Source organism: Ananas comosus, linkage group 15 (assembly GCF_001540865.1).
Source record: "Ananas comosus cultivar F153 linkage group 15, ASM154086v1, whole genome shotgun sequence".
Lineage (NCBI taxonomy): Eukaryota > Viridiplantae > Streptophyta > Magnoliopsida > Poales > Bromeliaceae > Ananas > Ananas comosus.
Genome location: NC_033635.1, coordinates 2,593,998 through 2,612,415, shown reverse-complemented (window position 1 = coordinate 2,612,415; position 18,418 = coordinate 2,593,998). Strand labels below are relative to the sequence as shown.

Sequence of the window (18,418 nt, the reverse complement as noted above, 5' to 3'; positions counted from 1 at the left end):
TTTTTTTTTTATTAATATGCGGTGTTGAAATTTTCATGTAATATTTAGTATACCAAAAACCAAGCCTTCTTTTAGATTCTCAAGATTCATCTTACTTGGCAGCTCAAATTTTACAAAGTAATCTAATAGATTTAATTAGTTTCTTCATCGAATCTAGCATGCCATTATTAATTGCCGGTTAAAATGGATTGAAAAGAAAAAAAAAAATGTATATATCACTTAAAAATTATCTTCTACGATATATATATATATATATATATATATATATATACTAGTTGAATGCACGTGCAAATGCATGTAACAATTATTATAATTTATTTCAAATCAATATAAATTTGTACATTATATATATCCAAAATTTTACAGAAAAATTTATATTTATAAATTAATGTGTTATATTTTATTAGAAAATATTTATAATATCCTACCGTGTTCTTTTATTTATATACATTGAATATTTTTATATACTTTTTGATTTTTGATGAATCAAATTTAAATATGTATTTTAAACTAAAAGCATCAAAATTTAATTCACATTTAATTTAAAATTTAAAATTTAATTTTGATCCACGGTAATAAAAAAATTAATTATTAATTCAAATTTAATATCAAAAAAATAAATTTAATTCATAATTTAAACTCAAATTTTAATTTTAATGTAAAATATATTAATGGAAATGCTATTTTTTAACAAATTGATCATAACCATTTGTTTTAATTTGAGATATTTTTTAACAAATTGATTATAATAGGATTGAATTTATAGATGGATGCGAATGCTATTTTTTAATAGATTGATTATAACTGTTCTTATTTGAGATATTTTTTTAACAAATTGATCATAACCATTTATAGGGAATAGATTTTTATATGTAGTAGAATTTTAATAGATTGATTATAACCGTTCGTTTTTATTTGACATATTTTTAACAAATTAATCATAATCATTCGTAGGAAATATTATTTTATATTTAATAGATTGATCATAACGGTTAATTTTTATTTGAGATATTTTTAACAAATTAAACATAACCATTCATAGGGAATATTATTTTATTTCTTTTTGGATTCCGTCTGCCATAGTCGGAATTCTTATACGCTTTTATATATAGTATAGATATATATAAAATCGATCTCTTTCATAATATGATATTAAAGCTAATTTTACGTTATTACTAAGCGACTACTATTAAATATCAGGCTTTTGACAACCTTTTGTCGACGAAGAGTTATCAAATGACTCAAATTAAAATTTAATACACAAAAACGGTGGCTCAGTTGATCAGTTCAATAGATATATTTGAGTTAATAATTAGTTCCATTATTTTATGTATCTAATTCCACACAGCACATACAATTACTCCAGTCACTGTAGATGCATTTTTCCTACATAAATTGAAAAATGATGGAATGGTTATTCTAATAGGTGGTTGAAAAAGCTTTTGAAGTAGTAAATAAGTGTGTTTCTTTATAAAAAAAAAAAAATCCCTTGCTGTGACATCTCACTCTCTTTAATTTCCAACCTAGCTCATCATCTATGATCCAAATGACGCATATTGACGATTTCGTATTAAATAATAACAAATTATGTTTTTTGACTAATCGAACTGTTTTTCTATTCAAAAAGCAGAAGTCGGATATTTGCTCGCGCTAATTAAAGTAATTAATATGAGCAAGTTATGAGAAAGAAATAGAAATTTTTTCACTGTTGATGAGGGGATCTACTACTCTAGGTGCAGGTAAAATCAACTGTGTGTGTTTGATGCATTTATGATAATGGATATATATGCAAGTTATGGAGGAGTTAAATTTTGGAGCCTTGGTTGTTGATATATAATTAATGAACTTTAAAAACTCAATATTGAATTACTAAAATAGTCACGATCTTATCTTGCATCATTACTATTTAATAAAACAGTAAAAAAGTTGCTAAGTTAGTATATAAAACTCATAATATTATATATGCCCACTTTTGCAAATATATATTGATCACAAACAGCTGTGAACTTTAGATTATTATTTTTTTTTTTCATACCTTCTTGTTTTACTAAGACTTAGTCATCTAAAATGAAATTAATATAATTAGCTAGTGAATGATAAATAATTGTAATTTACTTAACCAACCACAAAACCCGAAAGTCAACAGTTTATTACTCTACCGACCGTCCCTAAAGCAAGTGACAAAGGGTTTGGTGGTTGGTACTCGAGACCCAAGTTCGAATCCTAGTTGATTCACATTTCTAGTTAAATTTATTTCTAAATGAAATAAACGAAGCGAATAGCGTGCTATCTATCTCTCTCTCAAAAAAAAAAAGCAGTTTATTACTCTCTCTTTTGTAAAAAAATTTCTGCGCGCAACGTTACAAGAAATTAGCGGCCCTATAACTATACTAGGTTGAACTATATAAATTTTGGCTCCTTTTGCTTTTTATAAATAATGATACTTTTTCTACAATTACTAAGGACTTTTTTTTTTAATTGCAATTAAGTGGGTTGCTTCTTGGTTATCCCAAAGGTTAAAATTTACACTGTATGATGGTTAGAATTGAAGCTCTCTCTCTCTCTCTCTCTCTCTCTCGCTCTCTCTTTCTCTCTCGACGTTGACATGAAAGAGACATTGAATTCTATTTTCAACGATGATTACTCTGAAATAATTGCTGCTCCTGAGAATTTTCAGATGCTACTTAAAAGAGGATTTTGACTGCTTGACTAAGAGAGAATACAAATAAATTTCTATAATTAGGTGGTGATAAGTAGTCTCAGCAATTTTTTATTTTCTTCCTCTAACTTCTAAACTTCACAATAATAATTTCTAAACTTTTAAAACTATTTTACTTTAGTCCCAGCTATGTTTTATGTTTCTCTAGCTAGTAAATTATTATTTACACTCAGAGTATTTGTACATTTATATGCCATAAAATTTTGACTCACTCTAAAATAATAACTAAAATTAAACAAAAAATTAGCAACAAATAAACTGAAATCATATTGAAAACTTATAATCATAAATATCAAATTAAAAAGTTCGAGAACTAAAAATAAAACTTCACTTAGCTCAGAAAATAATACCGTAATTCTCCTCCTACGTACGTATATATATCACCATCTACGATTCAGATGACTCGACAAGTGGCGAGATCAGGAGGTGGACAGGAACTCCAGCTTTAAAGTTAGTTGAATCACCGTCTATGGTTCCGTCTATGGTTCAGATGGCTCGATAAGCAGCGGAATCAGCGGGTACGCAGAAACTCTCAGATACTACCACCTCAATCGAGTACGAAATTTAAAAATCAGCACAGTACAAGAGTTAGAGTACAATTTTACTCCGAAAAAGTACAAGCACCAAAAAAAAAAAAATGATACGAGTTGAGCGCCGTTTGATTAATGTAGCCCCACACTCAGGTAGCAGTGCATGATAGCATGATAGGCTCCCCTTTTTTTATTATTATTATTTTTTTTTCCTTTCTCTATCCCTAGTATCCAAATCCACGGGCGCGACGTTTCCTCGTAGCCAATTGTGGATCCCCACGTGGCACGTCAACCAATCCGAGTGCTCCTCACGCCCACCGATTGCCCACGTGGACCCGTACACTAACCGTGGGCCTTTATGGATCCAACGGCCTAGATCCGCCGGACCTGCCGCTTCTGATGGGGAAAATTATGCCTGGATCCGCTGTATACATGAAGTTTGTTTTTCCAAAGGTGAAGTTTAAGTTGAAATAAACTTTATTAGAGTAAATTAAAATTTAGTTGAAAAATATTTTTCACCTCACATTTGTTTGAATAGCTGTTGAACTAAAGTTTTTAATTTGAATTTTGCCGTTAGTTTGGCAGAAAGTGAACGACGTAAAAATTAAAAATTAAAGATATATATATGAGAAACATATTTATAATTTTTTCTTTCTCTCTTTTATTCTTCGTAATTTACTTTGGCCTGCACTATTTTGAAAAGTTCAAGTTTCGCAGGCGTTTGGATTGACGAATCTGTAAATCCAACGTAACTTAAGTGCGGTGGGGTTTGAGTTTTCCTGAAGTGTGATTACTTTTTGGTTGTTTGTTTAGATGTAACTCGCACAATCTGAATGTTAAATTCAATTATTTTTTCTGTTTATTTTGATGTAATTTGATGCCGGTGAAATTAGTTTTTTGAGTTTCAATGTTTATTTTAATGTAATTAAGTGTACCCCGTTAACTCCTAAATATAGTGATAAATTTACTGCTATAAAATCTAATTTATTATATAATTAATTTTTTTTTTTTATTTAAAGGTAATCCTAAATTATTATAAATAAGGTAATTCTAACCTATTATAAAGAAAATAGAATTTAAGTTTTACTGTTTAATAAATCTTTTAGAGTAGGTTGAGTGTGGCGGAAGTCGAATTTGACATTTTAAAGGAGGAAGTCGAGAGTAATTAAGTGAAATGGAGGTCTAATATAACTTTAATTACATTATATCTTTTATTTACACAAAAATAAATAATAGAAGTGATAAATGTGAGTTCCACCCTTTCACTTACACAAAAACAAACGAACCCTTAAAGGTGAAGTTACGATAAAACAAACAACGAAAATAAACATTGCCGGATCGTAAGCACTAACCAACAATTCCAAATCACATGCTGATAGAAAAAGAACACATCCATTATACTTTAAGAAATAAGTAACAAAATTTATAGATTTTGATGTAACTCAATCAATCTGTACGTTCGGTCTAATGTTGAGTCCCTTGTCGTTAGGTTTATAGTGAGCCGTAGCTTATTCAACTTATCGGACTCAACCCATTCAACTTATTAATCTCGTGAGCATACGGGGAACTGATAGATGCTATAATTTTTAAATACTATTATTTATTATGAAGTTTCATAGTGGAACCGAGTATGAGATGTTGTTGTACACCGAGCGCACGCAATAATTTCTCGGCCCACCGTTCCGACACTGGCTGTTCCGATAAGATGGGCGGGGAACGTCCCACCGGTTCCTGAAGCAACTTTATCCTACTCTAGTAAACCCACTCAACATTGCTACTCAAAATATGGACCAATCCATTGGGAAGCGTTCTTAGTGGACAAAGAGCCAATGAATGACCTGGGTCACATTATCGAGTCCCAGTTCCAGTGGGCACAGCATCCGATATGTTTACCGGGAGTAGGCGGTAGCCGGCCGTACAGTGTGGATAAAGTTCCACGTCACCATCGCGGTAATCGCGCCCACCACACTCCCCCTGTGGACTCCGTGCATTTATTGCCTGGACCAGGTCCACCACGTCAGCAAAAAGAACTCCTCTTAAGTTCACTAACAAATTGCAATTTTATAAAAAATCAGATGTTCGAAAGCTTAATATTTGAATCTTTGGTATATCCGTTAATTGTTCAAAAATTAAAGAATATTTACGAAAAAGATAAGCATAAATCAAATTTTGCATTCCATGGTAATTTTTTTAATTTTTTAAATTTTGCCATAACTATTTTTGTACAATATTTTAGTATTTAGTATAAATGAAAGGTAGGCATATTAAATATTCTTCGAAGTACCAAAATTATCTGAACTCTTTTTTTAAATACATTTGGTTAGTTTTTACTATCTAATAAAGAGTAGAAGTTTTAAAAATCAAATATTCTTTAATATTATTGGCTAATAATGTTAGCTATACTTAAAAGTTACATTATGACACATTTTATAATTCTGAATTAAAGTGTAATACAATAAACTTCTAGCAAACAGTTAAAATAATGTGTAAAATAAAATAACAATATTAAATGGTATAATATTAGGAATTAGGTTGGAATACTATTAATAGTAAAACGCTCTTTTTGCTATCAAATTTTTAACCCTTGGATGAAAAATTATAAGATCAGGATGATATTAGTTGGTTAGAGTGGAGTGGTCCCCCTAGGGTTGAGTGGTCCCTACTGGGTTATAGTATTTAATCCAATGGTTAGAAATAATGAAAAGAGTTGATCCAAAGGCTAAAAAACTGGTAGCAATAATTAGATTTTGCTACTAATAGTAGCCCAGTCCAACTCATAATATTAGTATAAATATTAATCTTTTTTTATACAATATAATATAAACTATATTCTGTAAAATATAATGAAACTTGTCACTTATTACGTTGTTATTATATATGTGATCGGATGTTGATATTAACATATAGTTTTTCCGGTTAATTTCATAGGTGCCCTCACACCAACCCCTAATTACATGGATACCCTCGAAAAATTATTAATATAAAAAATACCCTTCAAATTTAGTAAAATTATCAAAACTACCCTTATTACCTATATTTTAAAAAAAATATGGCTAAAATACCCATTTTACCCCTCTCACTCTTACAACTATTATAATATATATTTTATTACCAAGATAATATACTTTTACTATAAGTATTTTTCTAGTTTAATTTAATTAATTTAATATGTCTTCATTTTAACTAGTTTAATATGTCTATATTTTATTTCATTTAACTAGTATATATTCATTTTATTTGTTTAATTACAAATGGAATAATTAGATACTTTTTGTTAGATTTATTTTAAGATTTTTATATTGTTTTAGATGTAGTTTGAAAATTCTTTATTGTAGCTTTAATTTATATTACTATGAGTTTTTTTTCATATTTGTCTTTTTATAGTTTACTTTGATTATTTTTTAAATCTTTATATTATGTTATATATAGTTTGATAGTTTTCTATTTTATCTTTGAAAATTTTTTTTGATAGTTTTCTATTTTAAATGAAAAAATAATTAAAATAATCAAAGTAAACTATAAAAAGAAAAATATGAAAAAAACTCATAGTCATAATTTTTTTGAAAAAAAAATCAAATTAAACTGTAAATAAAAAACAAATTAAATTAAACTAAAAAATACTTATAAAAAAATATGTATTATAAATGTTGTAAGAGTGAGAGGGGTAAAACTGGTATTTTGGCCATATTTTTTTCGGAAATTCAAGTAACATGGGTAGTTTTGATAATTTTACTAAATGTGGGGAGGGCAATTTTGATATTAATAATTTTTGAAGGGTGTCTATGTGATTAGGGGTTGTTGAGAGGGTACCTATGAAATTAACCCTAGTTTTTCTTCTTTCATGACAAAGATTTATGTTTTTTTTTTATTTTATGTTTTATTTTTTTATATAAAAGTCTTATCCATTATTATTAGGATAAAATAAAAACCTATTTTAACGGGATAAATATAGATGCATCACATTACCAGGACTCCTGGTAGTGACTGTGCGAGTTGAGTGTGGTTTTAAGATCGGCTCGTCGTGGACTTGGTCCACGCAAACGTCTCAAGCACTACCGACACGTGGCGGTTACCGGCGACGCCTGGACAACCCGGCAGGAAAAGTCTTATAAAATGCAACAAATCCCCCGAGATCCAAAAAAATCTCACACCCCTCCCTCTGCGTTTTCTCCTTCCCCTCTTCGTTCCCCCATTTCTCCCTCAACCACCTCCAAAACCCTAACCCTAACCCTAGAGCTTGGAGATGTTTTGTCTTCGCGGTGATCTCGCCGCGCGAATCCGCTCTTCCACGGCATCGTCTCGATCGAGTAGATCTTGAGCGCACCTAGCTAAGCAATTAGGGTTGGTTTTTAGGGACGGGGTCTTAGGGTCAGGGTCGAGCATAGATGAAGGGGAGGCCATCGGTGGTGTAGGCAAAGAGGAAACGGAGACATGAGCTTCACAGCGGCGGCGGCGGAGGCGGCGTCGGCGTCGGCGGCGGCGGCGGAGATCCACCTCCCGGCGGAGGTGAACTGGGAGATGCTGGACAAGTCGCGCTTCTTCTTCCTCGGCGCGGCGCTCTTCTCGGCGGTCTCCGCCGCGCTCTACCCCGCGGTGGTCCTCAAGACGCGCCTCCAGGTCGCGCACTCGTCGCCGTCGCCGTCGCCGCTCCGCGCCGGCGCCGCCGCGATCCTCCGCCGCGAGGGCCCGCGCGGGTTCTACCGCGGCTTCGCCACCTCCCTCGCCGGCACCGTCCCCGCGCGCGCCCTCTACATGGCGGCGCTCGAGACCACCAAGAGCGGCGTCGGCACCGCCGCGCTCCGCCTCGGCGTCCCCGAGCCCGCCGCCTCCGCCGCCTCCTCCGCCGCCGCTGGGATCAGCGCCGCCGTCGCCGCTCAGGTTCGCGAAACAACCACCACCAAAGATTGCTCTAAAAGCATGCTTAAACTAAATACAAGTATTAGTTTTTTAAATTATCCTATATTCAATTTTCTACTTTATTTTTTTTTTAATGCACAATGGATATTTTGTGTCATTTAGATGAAAAAATTGATTTTTTTTTTCCTTTACAATTTTAGACGGAAAAAAAAGCCATTAACTTTAGCTTTCTTTTCCTTTCTCCTTATTAGTATCAAGTAACTATAAAGTTTGAGTGTAGAATCTATTAAAGTTTAAGTTGTTAGAGAACGGTATTTTGATGTGTCCTCCACTCCACACTCCACAGGTGGTTTGGACCCCGGTGGACGTGATCAGCCAACGCCTCATGGTGCAGGGCTGCGCCACCGCCTCCGCCAAGTACCGCGGCGGCATCGACGCCTTCAAGAAGATCCTGATGAGCGACGGGCCCCGCGGGCTCTACCGCGGCTTCGGCGTGTCCATCCTCACCTACGCGCCCTCCAACGCCGTGTGGTGGGCGTCCTACTCCGTCACCCAGCGCCTCATCTGGGGCGCCGTGGGCTACGACGGCGCCAACGGCTACAAGCCCGAGTCCGGCTCCGTCGTGGCCGTGCAGGGCCTCAGCGCCGCGGTGGCGGGGGGTGCGGCGGCGGTGGTCACCATGCCGCTCGACACCATCAAGACCCGGATGCAGGTGCTCGACGAAGGCGGGGCGAGGCCGACGATCCGGCGCACGGTGCGGGCGCTCTTGCGTGAGGGCGGCTGGGCCGCGTGCTATCGGGGATTGGGGCCGCGGTGGGCGTCCATGTCGATGTCCGCCGCCACCATGATCACCACCTATGAGTTCCTCAAGAGGCTCTCCGCAAAGGAGGGATCTTTGTGACCCAAAATATGTTGTTATCTATCTATATATTCTTATTCTCTTCTTCTCTTTTGTAAGATCATCATCATGTACATTAAAGTTAAGAGTTTTCTTTTTGTTAGATAGATCGATAGAAGAAGATGGAGTGGTGTGAGAGGATGGTGGAGCACGAAGGCATAGCAATTTTGTGGGTGAGTAGTGTTGTTGTTGTTGTCGTCGTCGTCGTCGCCACTGTGACACTGATGAAAGGAATGGCACTGCAATGGAAAATAAGATCGAATGAATTATGAGTCCTTTGTATGTAAAACATATTTAGACTTTTCTCAAATTTTGTTTATTTAGTAGAAAAAATGTTTCACACTTTCTTCTTTTCGATTATTTCGATTCAAATCATTCGCACCAAACAATCTAAAATTTTTTTTTACTAAATTCGACAGTAATTTGTTGAACTCAATAGATTTTTGAAATTTTTAGCTGACGAAAATGTTGATGGGCGGTTCTTGAGGGGACTTCCTTGCATATTATCCATCCAATTTCATTTTTTTTAGTTTGTTTTGAGGCTAATTTGTGTTGGTTGGTTGGTGGAAGGGTTTTCACAGTGCTGATGAATTATTGTGTCTCAAACAGAGGATAAGGGAAGTATGAAGTTTTTAAAGACATTGTGATGTGATATTGTTAATTAAATGCTTCGACTTTAATCCATTAATTAATGAGATGGCATATTTGATCTGACCATTTTTTGCATTCCACAAAAACATAAAACCTTATATACATATATATATATATATAGAGAGAGAGAGAGAGAGAGAGAGAGAGAGAGAGAGAGAGAGAGATCCTGTTATCAGGTGAGTCTTTTTCTGAGTTATCTTTTATTTATCACCATTTTTTATGATAAGAAATACATAAAAAGGGTAAAAAAGTTTTAAGTAAAATTGAGACAAATTACCATAAATTTCAGTTAAAAAAAAAAAAGAAAAAGATTTTTGCTTATTCAGTAATAAAAGCTCGGCGCTTGTGGGGGGATCAGTGCATAAGAACAAGTAAATAAAAGTTAACGAGAGAAAGTGATAACTTTAAAATTTAGCGATAACATAGAATGAAAAAAAAAGGAGAGTTTTTACATCAAGTTGTTTCCAAGTTAGGGGCATAAGAAATAAAATAAGTCCTTTTCTTGTGTGGGGCGTGTACGCTTACAGCTTTTGCGTTTTAGTCCAGCGATTCTGGATTGGGTTGGGTAGTGGTGGGGCCAACAAGTCCACTAAAGGGAGCAAATTATCCTGTACTTTTTTTACTTTTTTTTTTCTTTTTTTCTTTTTATCCTTTCTCCTAAAACGTTGGAGTCTAAATCACTCAGCGAGAAACAAACTCTGGACCTCTTGATCAGATATCGGAGTACCACGAAGTTATGGATAGTAATAGTATAAAAAGTTTGATGTTTGGTACTCGAAATATCAAATTGAAAACTTGATTGCTTTATATTTTCAGATAAATTTATTTTTAAAAGTATAATTCTGTTTCTAGCCTTCGTTTCTATATCATATTAAATTCGGTCAAAAAAAAAAAAACAAAAATGAGGAGGTTTTTGTTGATTTGGTCCAAACAAAACCTATAACTAATAAAATAAATTTGAAGAATTAATCTTGGCCATTTACCACTTATTAACAAAGAATTACCATACAATAGTGACATGACATGAATGGTACAAGAGATTCCAAAAATAAAACAGATAAACATGTATGGATATGAATTAAATTATTATCTATTACCATGTAGATAAGTATGGTGGCAAAGCCTATTGTTTCATTCTCTCTCTTTTTTTTTTTTAATACTTGTGTATATGATTGTACTTATTTTTTAAAAGTTTTTCTATTGTAATCATCTTGTTTCTGGCTTTTAAATGTGTTCTAGATGTTGACAAGGGTTATAATTGCATCACTGAAAAGGTTTATTCTTTCACCGAATTATAACTTTTTCGAAATGGTTACCAAAAATGGTGAGATTGTTCGTTCTTGAAAAAGTAATGGGATTATTCTAGATTTTTATTTTATAGGTACTTGTATTATCAAGGCATAAGTGAGTTTTTTTTTTTTTTTTTTTTTTTTTTTTTTTTTTTTTTTTTTTTTAATCCACATCTAATTAAAATAAAATTTTCAGTAAAACATATAGTTAATTTCTTATTAACAGCAATCTTAGTCTCTTAACGGTCCTCTCAAGCGCAATTGACAAATAGTTTGGTTGGCACCATAGGTCTCAAGTTTAAAATTTAGTTACTTTACATATCCAGCTAAATTTATTTTTCTAAAAAATAAACAAAACGGATAGCATGTTATTTTTTTTTTTTAAAAAAAATAATAATTTTAGTCTCTTATTGACCGTACCTAGCACAAATAGAGTTTCTGAGTTCAAAGTTTAATTGTTTTATATTTCTAACTGAATTCATATTTTTAATTGCTTCATATTTTCATAATATTGTTACAAATAATTGGTGATGTAAGAGAGACCATTCACAACATTGAAGGGTTAAGACACCTATTAAGATATAATACATGTCACTACTAGTGTGTGTTTCCCCAAACTTTGGAGTCAAACTTTGCATTATTTTCCCTCATTATTTTATAAGTATCTCTTCGTAGTATCCCCTATAGATTGAAGTCCTTTTATAGTTTCCTACTTATCCTAACTCTCGTATAATAATTCCAATCGAGTGTTCAAGTTGCTTGTTACGTGTTCTTTATGTTGTAACATTGAAAGATACATCACACTCCCATTCCTGAAGTAAATTTTGACTTACAGCTTTTTATTCAAAATATATATATATATATATATATANACAAAAGCTACAACGCTGAAAGCTTAGCAGCTAGCCGAGGCAATTTAAACTAGATCTCATAAACCTCATGGATCTTTTATTTAAAATACTAAAATGCTATAGTAAACGGATCACTAGCTTATCCGAGTTTTAATTATTTAAAGTTACCGGCATCACTCGGCAAACGTTCAAATTGCTATATCTTTATAGGTTTAGTGCACTTTAAAACTATCTTTTAAGAAATATGATATATTTTGTTCTAGTTATAGAAACTAAATTTTAAAATTACAGTATAATAATGTAAAACATTCTAAAAATAAAAGTCGGCAACTAAAACTCGGGGAAGCAAGTGATCCTTTTACTATATCATTTTAATATTTTAAATGGAATGCTATTTATCGAGTGTTTATAAGATCTAGTTACAAATTGCCTCGGCTAGCTGCTAAGCTTTGAGCGTTGTAGCTTTTGCTCGATTTTCTTAGCTTTCTCGAGGCTTGAAGGCTATCTTTTCATCTGAGTGAGATGTATCTATTTCTAGTTATTGGGAGTAGAATTTAACTTCTTAAGCTAGTAGGTAAGAATCCTACAACAAGTTAAAACTGGCAAATAAAATATAGGCGAACTACCTGGCAAGTAAAATATAGGCAAAAACTGGCAAGTAAAATATAGGCGAACTACCTGAAATATTACTAAAGTTTTTTAATGCTTTAAATAAAATATCTTCAAAGTTTATGAGATCTAGTACAAACTGCCACACCTAGCAGCTAAGCCTTAGGGGTTGTAGTTTTTGTTGAATACTCATGCTTCGCCTATATTTTACTTGCCAGTTTTAGCTTGTTGCAGGATTCTTACCTACTAGCCTAAGAAGTTAAATTCTACTCCCAATAACTAGAAATAGATCCATTACTTATCTTAAAAGATAGTTTTTAAGTTCGATAAAGCTAAGAAAATGTGGCAATTTGATCGTTCATAGTGTATGGCCGGCAATTTTTAACAGTTAAAACACTCGATAACTAGCATTCCATTTACTATAGCTTTTTAACATTTTAAACTAAAAGTCTTCAAAATTTACGAGATCTATTACAAATTGCCATACCCAGCAGCTAAGCGTTCGAAATAGTAGCTTTTGTTGAATACTCATGCTTCTGCTAGCATGAGTATTCTCATATCATCGGCCTGAGAATTTTAAAAGCCAATCTCTATAACTAGAACGTTATTTATGATATTTTTTTAAAGATAGTTTTAAAATAGACTAAATTTATGAAGATGTAGTAATTTAAATGTTAGCTATATGTAATTGGTAATTTTTAATAACTAAAACTTGGGAATACTAGTGATCTATTTACTATAGCTTTTTAGCATTTTAAATAAAAGATTTAAGAAGTTTATACGATCTAGTTCAGATTGCCTCGGCTAATAACTAAGCCTTCAAGGTGGCTGCTTTTGTCGAATGCTTGTACCTTCGGAGGCACGAGGATTATCGTGTGTTCTGGATGATATATATATATATATATCTCTCTCTCTCTCTCTCTCTCTCTCTCTCTCTCTCTCAACTACTCGGCCTTATGATAATCATCGTTTGTCTGAGGCAACGGTGGATAAACAAAATCTACTATCTCGGAGATTTAACTGCTAGCGGTAGAAACTTATACTAGATATGGTGAACTTTATAAATCTTTGATTTAAAGTTTAGAAAAGCTGTAGTAACTGGATTACTAGTTTCCTAAAATTTTAAACATTAAAATTACCAGCTATATTCTGCAGGTTTAGTTAACTTAAAACCAATCTTTCAAAAAATTTATTAAATCTTGTTCTAGATATGAAAACTAGAATTAATGTTCTGAAAATAATAGTGAAAAACTTCCTATAAATAAAAGTCGGTAAATAAAAACACAGGCGAACTACCTGTTCTCTTCTTATAGCATTTTTATATTTTAAACCAAAGATCTATGAAGTTTACTATATTTAGTATAAGTTACCACAATTAACAGCTAAATCTCCGAGGTAGTAACTTTTGTTTATCCACCGTTGCTTCAGCTAAACAGTAATTATCGTAAGGTCCGGTCGAGTTGAGAGAGAAAGAGATACACACACACACATGATTGAATAGAGATCTTATTTCTCGTTAAGGTTTTGGGTGTAAGTACTCAGTTCATTGAATCAGTTATTATTTCGTTGGGTGGGTTGGTATCTCATATTGACACTTTCCGTACGCATGTACATGTAGTGGAAGAGTTAAACATATGTGTACATTACTATGGTGTTGTGGCGAGGTGTGGTAAACGATCAGAGGAGAGAAAGTTGCGGTGGTGGAAAGGCAATCATCGGCGGAGAAGTTATGATGAGGAGATCTAGAGAGAGAAAGAGAGAGATCTAGAGAGATTGCGATATTCATGGTAAGTTGTTGTGGTTTGTATGTGGAATTAAATATACATACTAGAGATATAAAGAGAGAAGAAACACTCACGTGAAGAGAAGACATATAGAGGTACCCTCTTCCTTGGTGGTTCGAAGGAGGACCGAAGGTGAAGAAGGGGAGGCTGCTCCTCGAGCAGCAGGTGAAGGAGGCGGCGTTCCAGCGCGAGGAGGGAACGGTCGGGCTGTAGTAGGGGCAGCAGCTAGTAGAGGTAGCGATGCTGGGAACCCTAGAGCTACCAAGCAAGAATCAAAGGAAGGTTGTAACTTTTCATATCGTCTTAAACAATAACTGTCTATTCTACGTAATTTTGACCAGTTGAAATAGCATATTAACTGATCCAAGTGCAGATCGTCTCTACATGAAATATTATAACGTCTTTAACAATAATTGTCTACGCTAGCTATATGCAAATAAGAGAGAAATGCACGAAAACTAGGTGTTAGATTACAACGTAGATGCGTTGTTGGTACACATAAAGCTTCCATTTCGAGAAGTTCGTCCGTTAGATACCATGAAGAAGTTAGCGTGTTCCCTGGTTTCACCTCGGAGGGGTTCACCTATAACCTCGGGAGAGCTGCGGCTGCTCGGCTATCACTCACCACCATTTCTACAACCCAACTTCTTCTGGGAGTATAAGATACACCCCCTTCGAGGTGTTCCTTAGTTTTGGTTAACCCAGTACGTACTTATAGTAAATCATCTACCACCTCCGTGTTCACCATGATCGAGTTCGAGATTATCCGGAAGAGAATTCTTCTCTTCGGTGGTTTCTAGTCATTCACAATATTATTATAAATAACGATCAGTGTACTATCGTGTACAAAACTGAAACGAAGATGTTGTCGAAAACATAATGCATTCAGTCTTAGTACGTAAGCCGTTTGCTTCAATTAAAATCTAGTGTTATTCTCTGATTAGGCATGTAGATCGATAACTTTTTAGATCGATAATCTTGATAGAGCTTGGAGCTTATATATCTTCGTGAAACGTCTTCACTAATCGGTAATAGTGCTAGGAAAGCGGTACAAGAAAATTTGATCAGGGAGATTGATACAAGTGAGATATACTAGTAATCCTTGTGTTCTTCACCCAGCATACGGCTCAGATGCTCAGCTCGACGCCAGGTGGTTGTCCGAAGCCGCTGCTGCCTTGGCTCGAAAGTACGAATCTACTTCACAAGAATAGTAATCTACTAGAGCTACTTCATTCGAACGGGTTAATCTTAGTTAGGTGTTCGATCATGAATCGATACATTAATGTGAGAAGTTTAATTACTTCACACAGTTTTGATCATGAAAAAAAGAAGTTATATACATTATTGTTGCTTACATGCATAATCTTAGGAATGAAACTCGATAATTTCACATTTAGAACAAAAAGGAACTCATAAACTATATATGCGTACGAACATATATATCGAACAAATAATCGAAAAGATATGTTCTTCGTCTTCAATGTATGTTTCAACCGATATCGGCTTTCACTATAGTTACTCTTTTCTCGCTTTTTTTGATGAGTTTGTTGTGAATATATATATGCTCATAAAAACTCTCGTACATGCATGTATGCACGCGATACCTAATTTGACGAGCACATAATTGAGTTTATCGAATTGAGTTTGTCGTGAGCCTGTGTCTTAGTGAAAACTCTCGTGCACGCGAGTGCCTAAATACGGTTTCACTCCACACACCTTGTGAATAATCCTGTACCACCCCAATTATTCACCCCACGAAACCTACAGAGTGAATACATCGGAAAATGAGTAACATCCAGAGGACGCAAAGAAAGAGAGGGTGTTTAAGTACACATCCAACCTACTAAGAAAACACCCGAAACAACATGGTGTTTCGTTTCCCTGAAAAAGAAAGGAAAAGGAAAAAGAAAAAGAATTTTTTTTAATTTTTAATTATTGAAACAGAAAATATTCCTTAACATCTACATCCCCCAACCTCGAATGCGTACGTAAAGCGGTAGATAACGCAGTTCCCCTATTTGAACCATCACACTTATCAAAGAAAAAAAAAAAAAAATTATTTTATGAAACAACGCTTAAATTTAACCTTACTTCACTTCCAAAGAACCCAATCTTTGATACATTCTTTGATTTTATCATGGAAGACGGTACTAAAACTAAAGACATAGGCTAAACATCCGTCACTAAAAATGAGCACAAAGCAGGAGCAAGCGCTAGACGTTCTCTCGCCCTCCAAAGCTCAGATTAAGGGAATAGGGGCCTCTACCTCAGCATTGTCTTTTAACCTAATCCCAATCTGGCCCTAATTGCATATAATATATAAATATGTATTAAACTATATTCTTATAATTTAGTGCAGACAGGTAGTTCCTGTACAAGTATATGTAAGATTGGCAATCTACATGGTATAGAAATATCTAGCTAAACTTATCTGGCTGACATAGAAATATCTAGCGGAACTTTTTAGTGCACCCGATGTAAGTTGTAGAACCTGTGGAGTTTGATTAAAGTTTCATAAAGAAATACAAAGAACAACATCTAACGTAGGGGATACGATATTCTGAACATAGTCTAACTAGAAAATCTATTATACTATATTGATTTTTCCATTTCAAATGCAGTAAACGTACACATTCTCTTAAAATCTAACCTTGTTTATAGCAATTTTAAGCCCGTGTGTCTACTTAGTGTGCTGAGTGGTTTAACAGAGTCATTAAACATATCGCATTATTAATCTATCCACTCTTTAACTATGTTTGTATGTATTCGAAAACTCAACGTACATATTACCATTAATTATACGATGTACGTACGTAGGAAACTTAATACCATTCTTGTTATATTCTTGTTAGAGAATATATGATGACGTGGAATAAATAGATAATAAACTCAAATTTTTCTTTTTCCAACAACTTTAATTACACTCACCTAACTGATCTTTTGGTGATCACGATGTTTAACTCCACTGTTACCGATCAATATTAGCAATGACCTAAAACAAGATATATGGTAAACAGAAAATGAAAGGTTCATTGAATTACATGCATTATTAGAAGAAACATTACCAACATGATGTTTCTTGCGACACCTAGTATTCGCAATTGATTAATAAGGTTTTTATACATGACTATCCTTCTCGCGTAGGTAGTGTGAATTCCGAATCGGTATTGCGAGTGTCGAAGCTGGACTGAGTTGGATGAACCTTCAACCTAGATAACAACCCAGAGAATAGCAACCCAAATAAACCTGACATCAAGGTGAGTTGAATAACTTGAATTAGATTGGGTTGAATAACTAAAAGATTCGGATAATAAGGTCTTGTCTTTAAACTTGAATAAATTCGGTTGTTTTGGTGTTTAGGATTTGTTGTATATTCAATTTTTTCTTTGTCTTTTTCATATCACCACTACAGGTATTAACATCGTGGAGAAATAGTATCTTTACTCTCTCCTAATAACGGATTGAGGGGTAAAACCCAGGGAGAAGATTAATAAAGAAATCTCGAGTGTGGTTAGAGTACTTGGGAAACGTATTATATTACGGTGAGATATATAGAAACGAATTATTAAACCATTGAGGTAACTGGAAAGAGTCGTGTAGGGGGTGGAGGTGGGTTTTCCCAAAATGAAGTTACTGTTCGGGTAAGTGAAGGAAGAAAATCCTTGGTACAATAGTAAAGGATTTTTAATTCATTTGTTTCCGTACGTACTATTCCTAACGAATCCGGTGATATTACGGTCACTCAATCCATTTTTGGGAAGAGTTTGGGGTGGAGTTGGTTAACTACCAATCAAAGAAAAGTAGTATTCTACCCAGGAATTAATAAATCCCAAAGATAGTATTCAGAGGTTTATTTCCGAAATTCTCATCGTGTATTCAACCTAGTAAACGGGAAAACAACTGTTTATGGCCTAAATAACGGCGCTATTACTGTGTTACGGTACGAAAAAATATGGATTACGTTAACGAAAACCCAAGTACTCCCGATCGATTACCAAACTGTAACTGTTCTCTCCCATGAAGTTTAAACTTATCGAACGTGGGTTAGTACGTACAAGTACTAGTTCCAAAATAATTTATTCTCTATTCCCACTAATCACCGGGTAGAAACAGGGGAAACACGGTTTAAGTACTACAAATAAGGGTAGTTTCTCCGTTCTACAGTTATTACCGTAATTTCTTCGTTCTACGAGAGCACATGCATCAAAGACGTCTTCACAACATACGCTT

The 18,418-nt window shown here is 34.2% G+C and overlaps 1 protein-coding gene across 1 annotated transcript; it reads left to right on the top strand.

Annotated features, from left to right (window-relative positions):
* Positions 7,389-9,344, top strand: LOC109721800 (solute carrier family 25 member 44-like). The gene is made up of 2 exons (XM_020249592.1): positions 7,389-8,127; positions 8,453-9,344. Exons 1-2 carry the CDS (start codon positions 7,681-7,683, stop codon positions 9,005-9,007), a joined length of 1,002 nt encoding a protein of 333 aa, XP_020105181.1. The 5' UTR covers positions 7,389-7,680; the 3' UTR covers positions 9,008-9,344.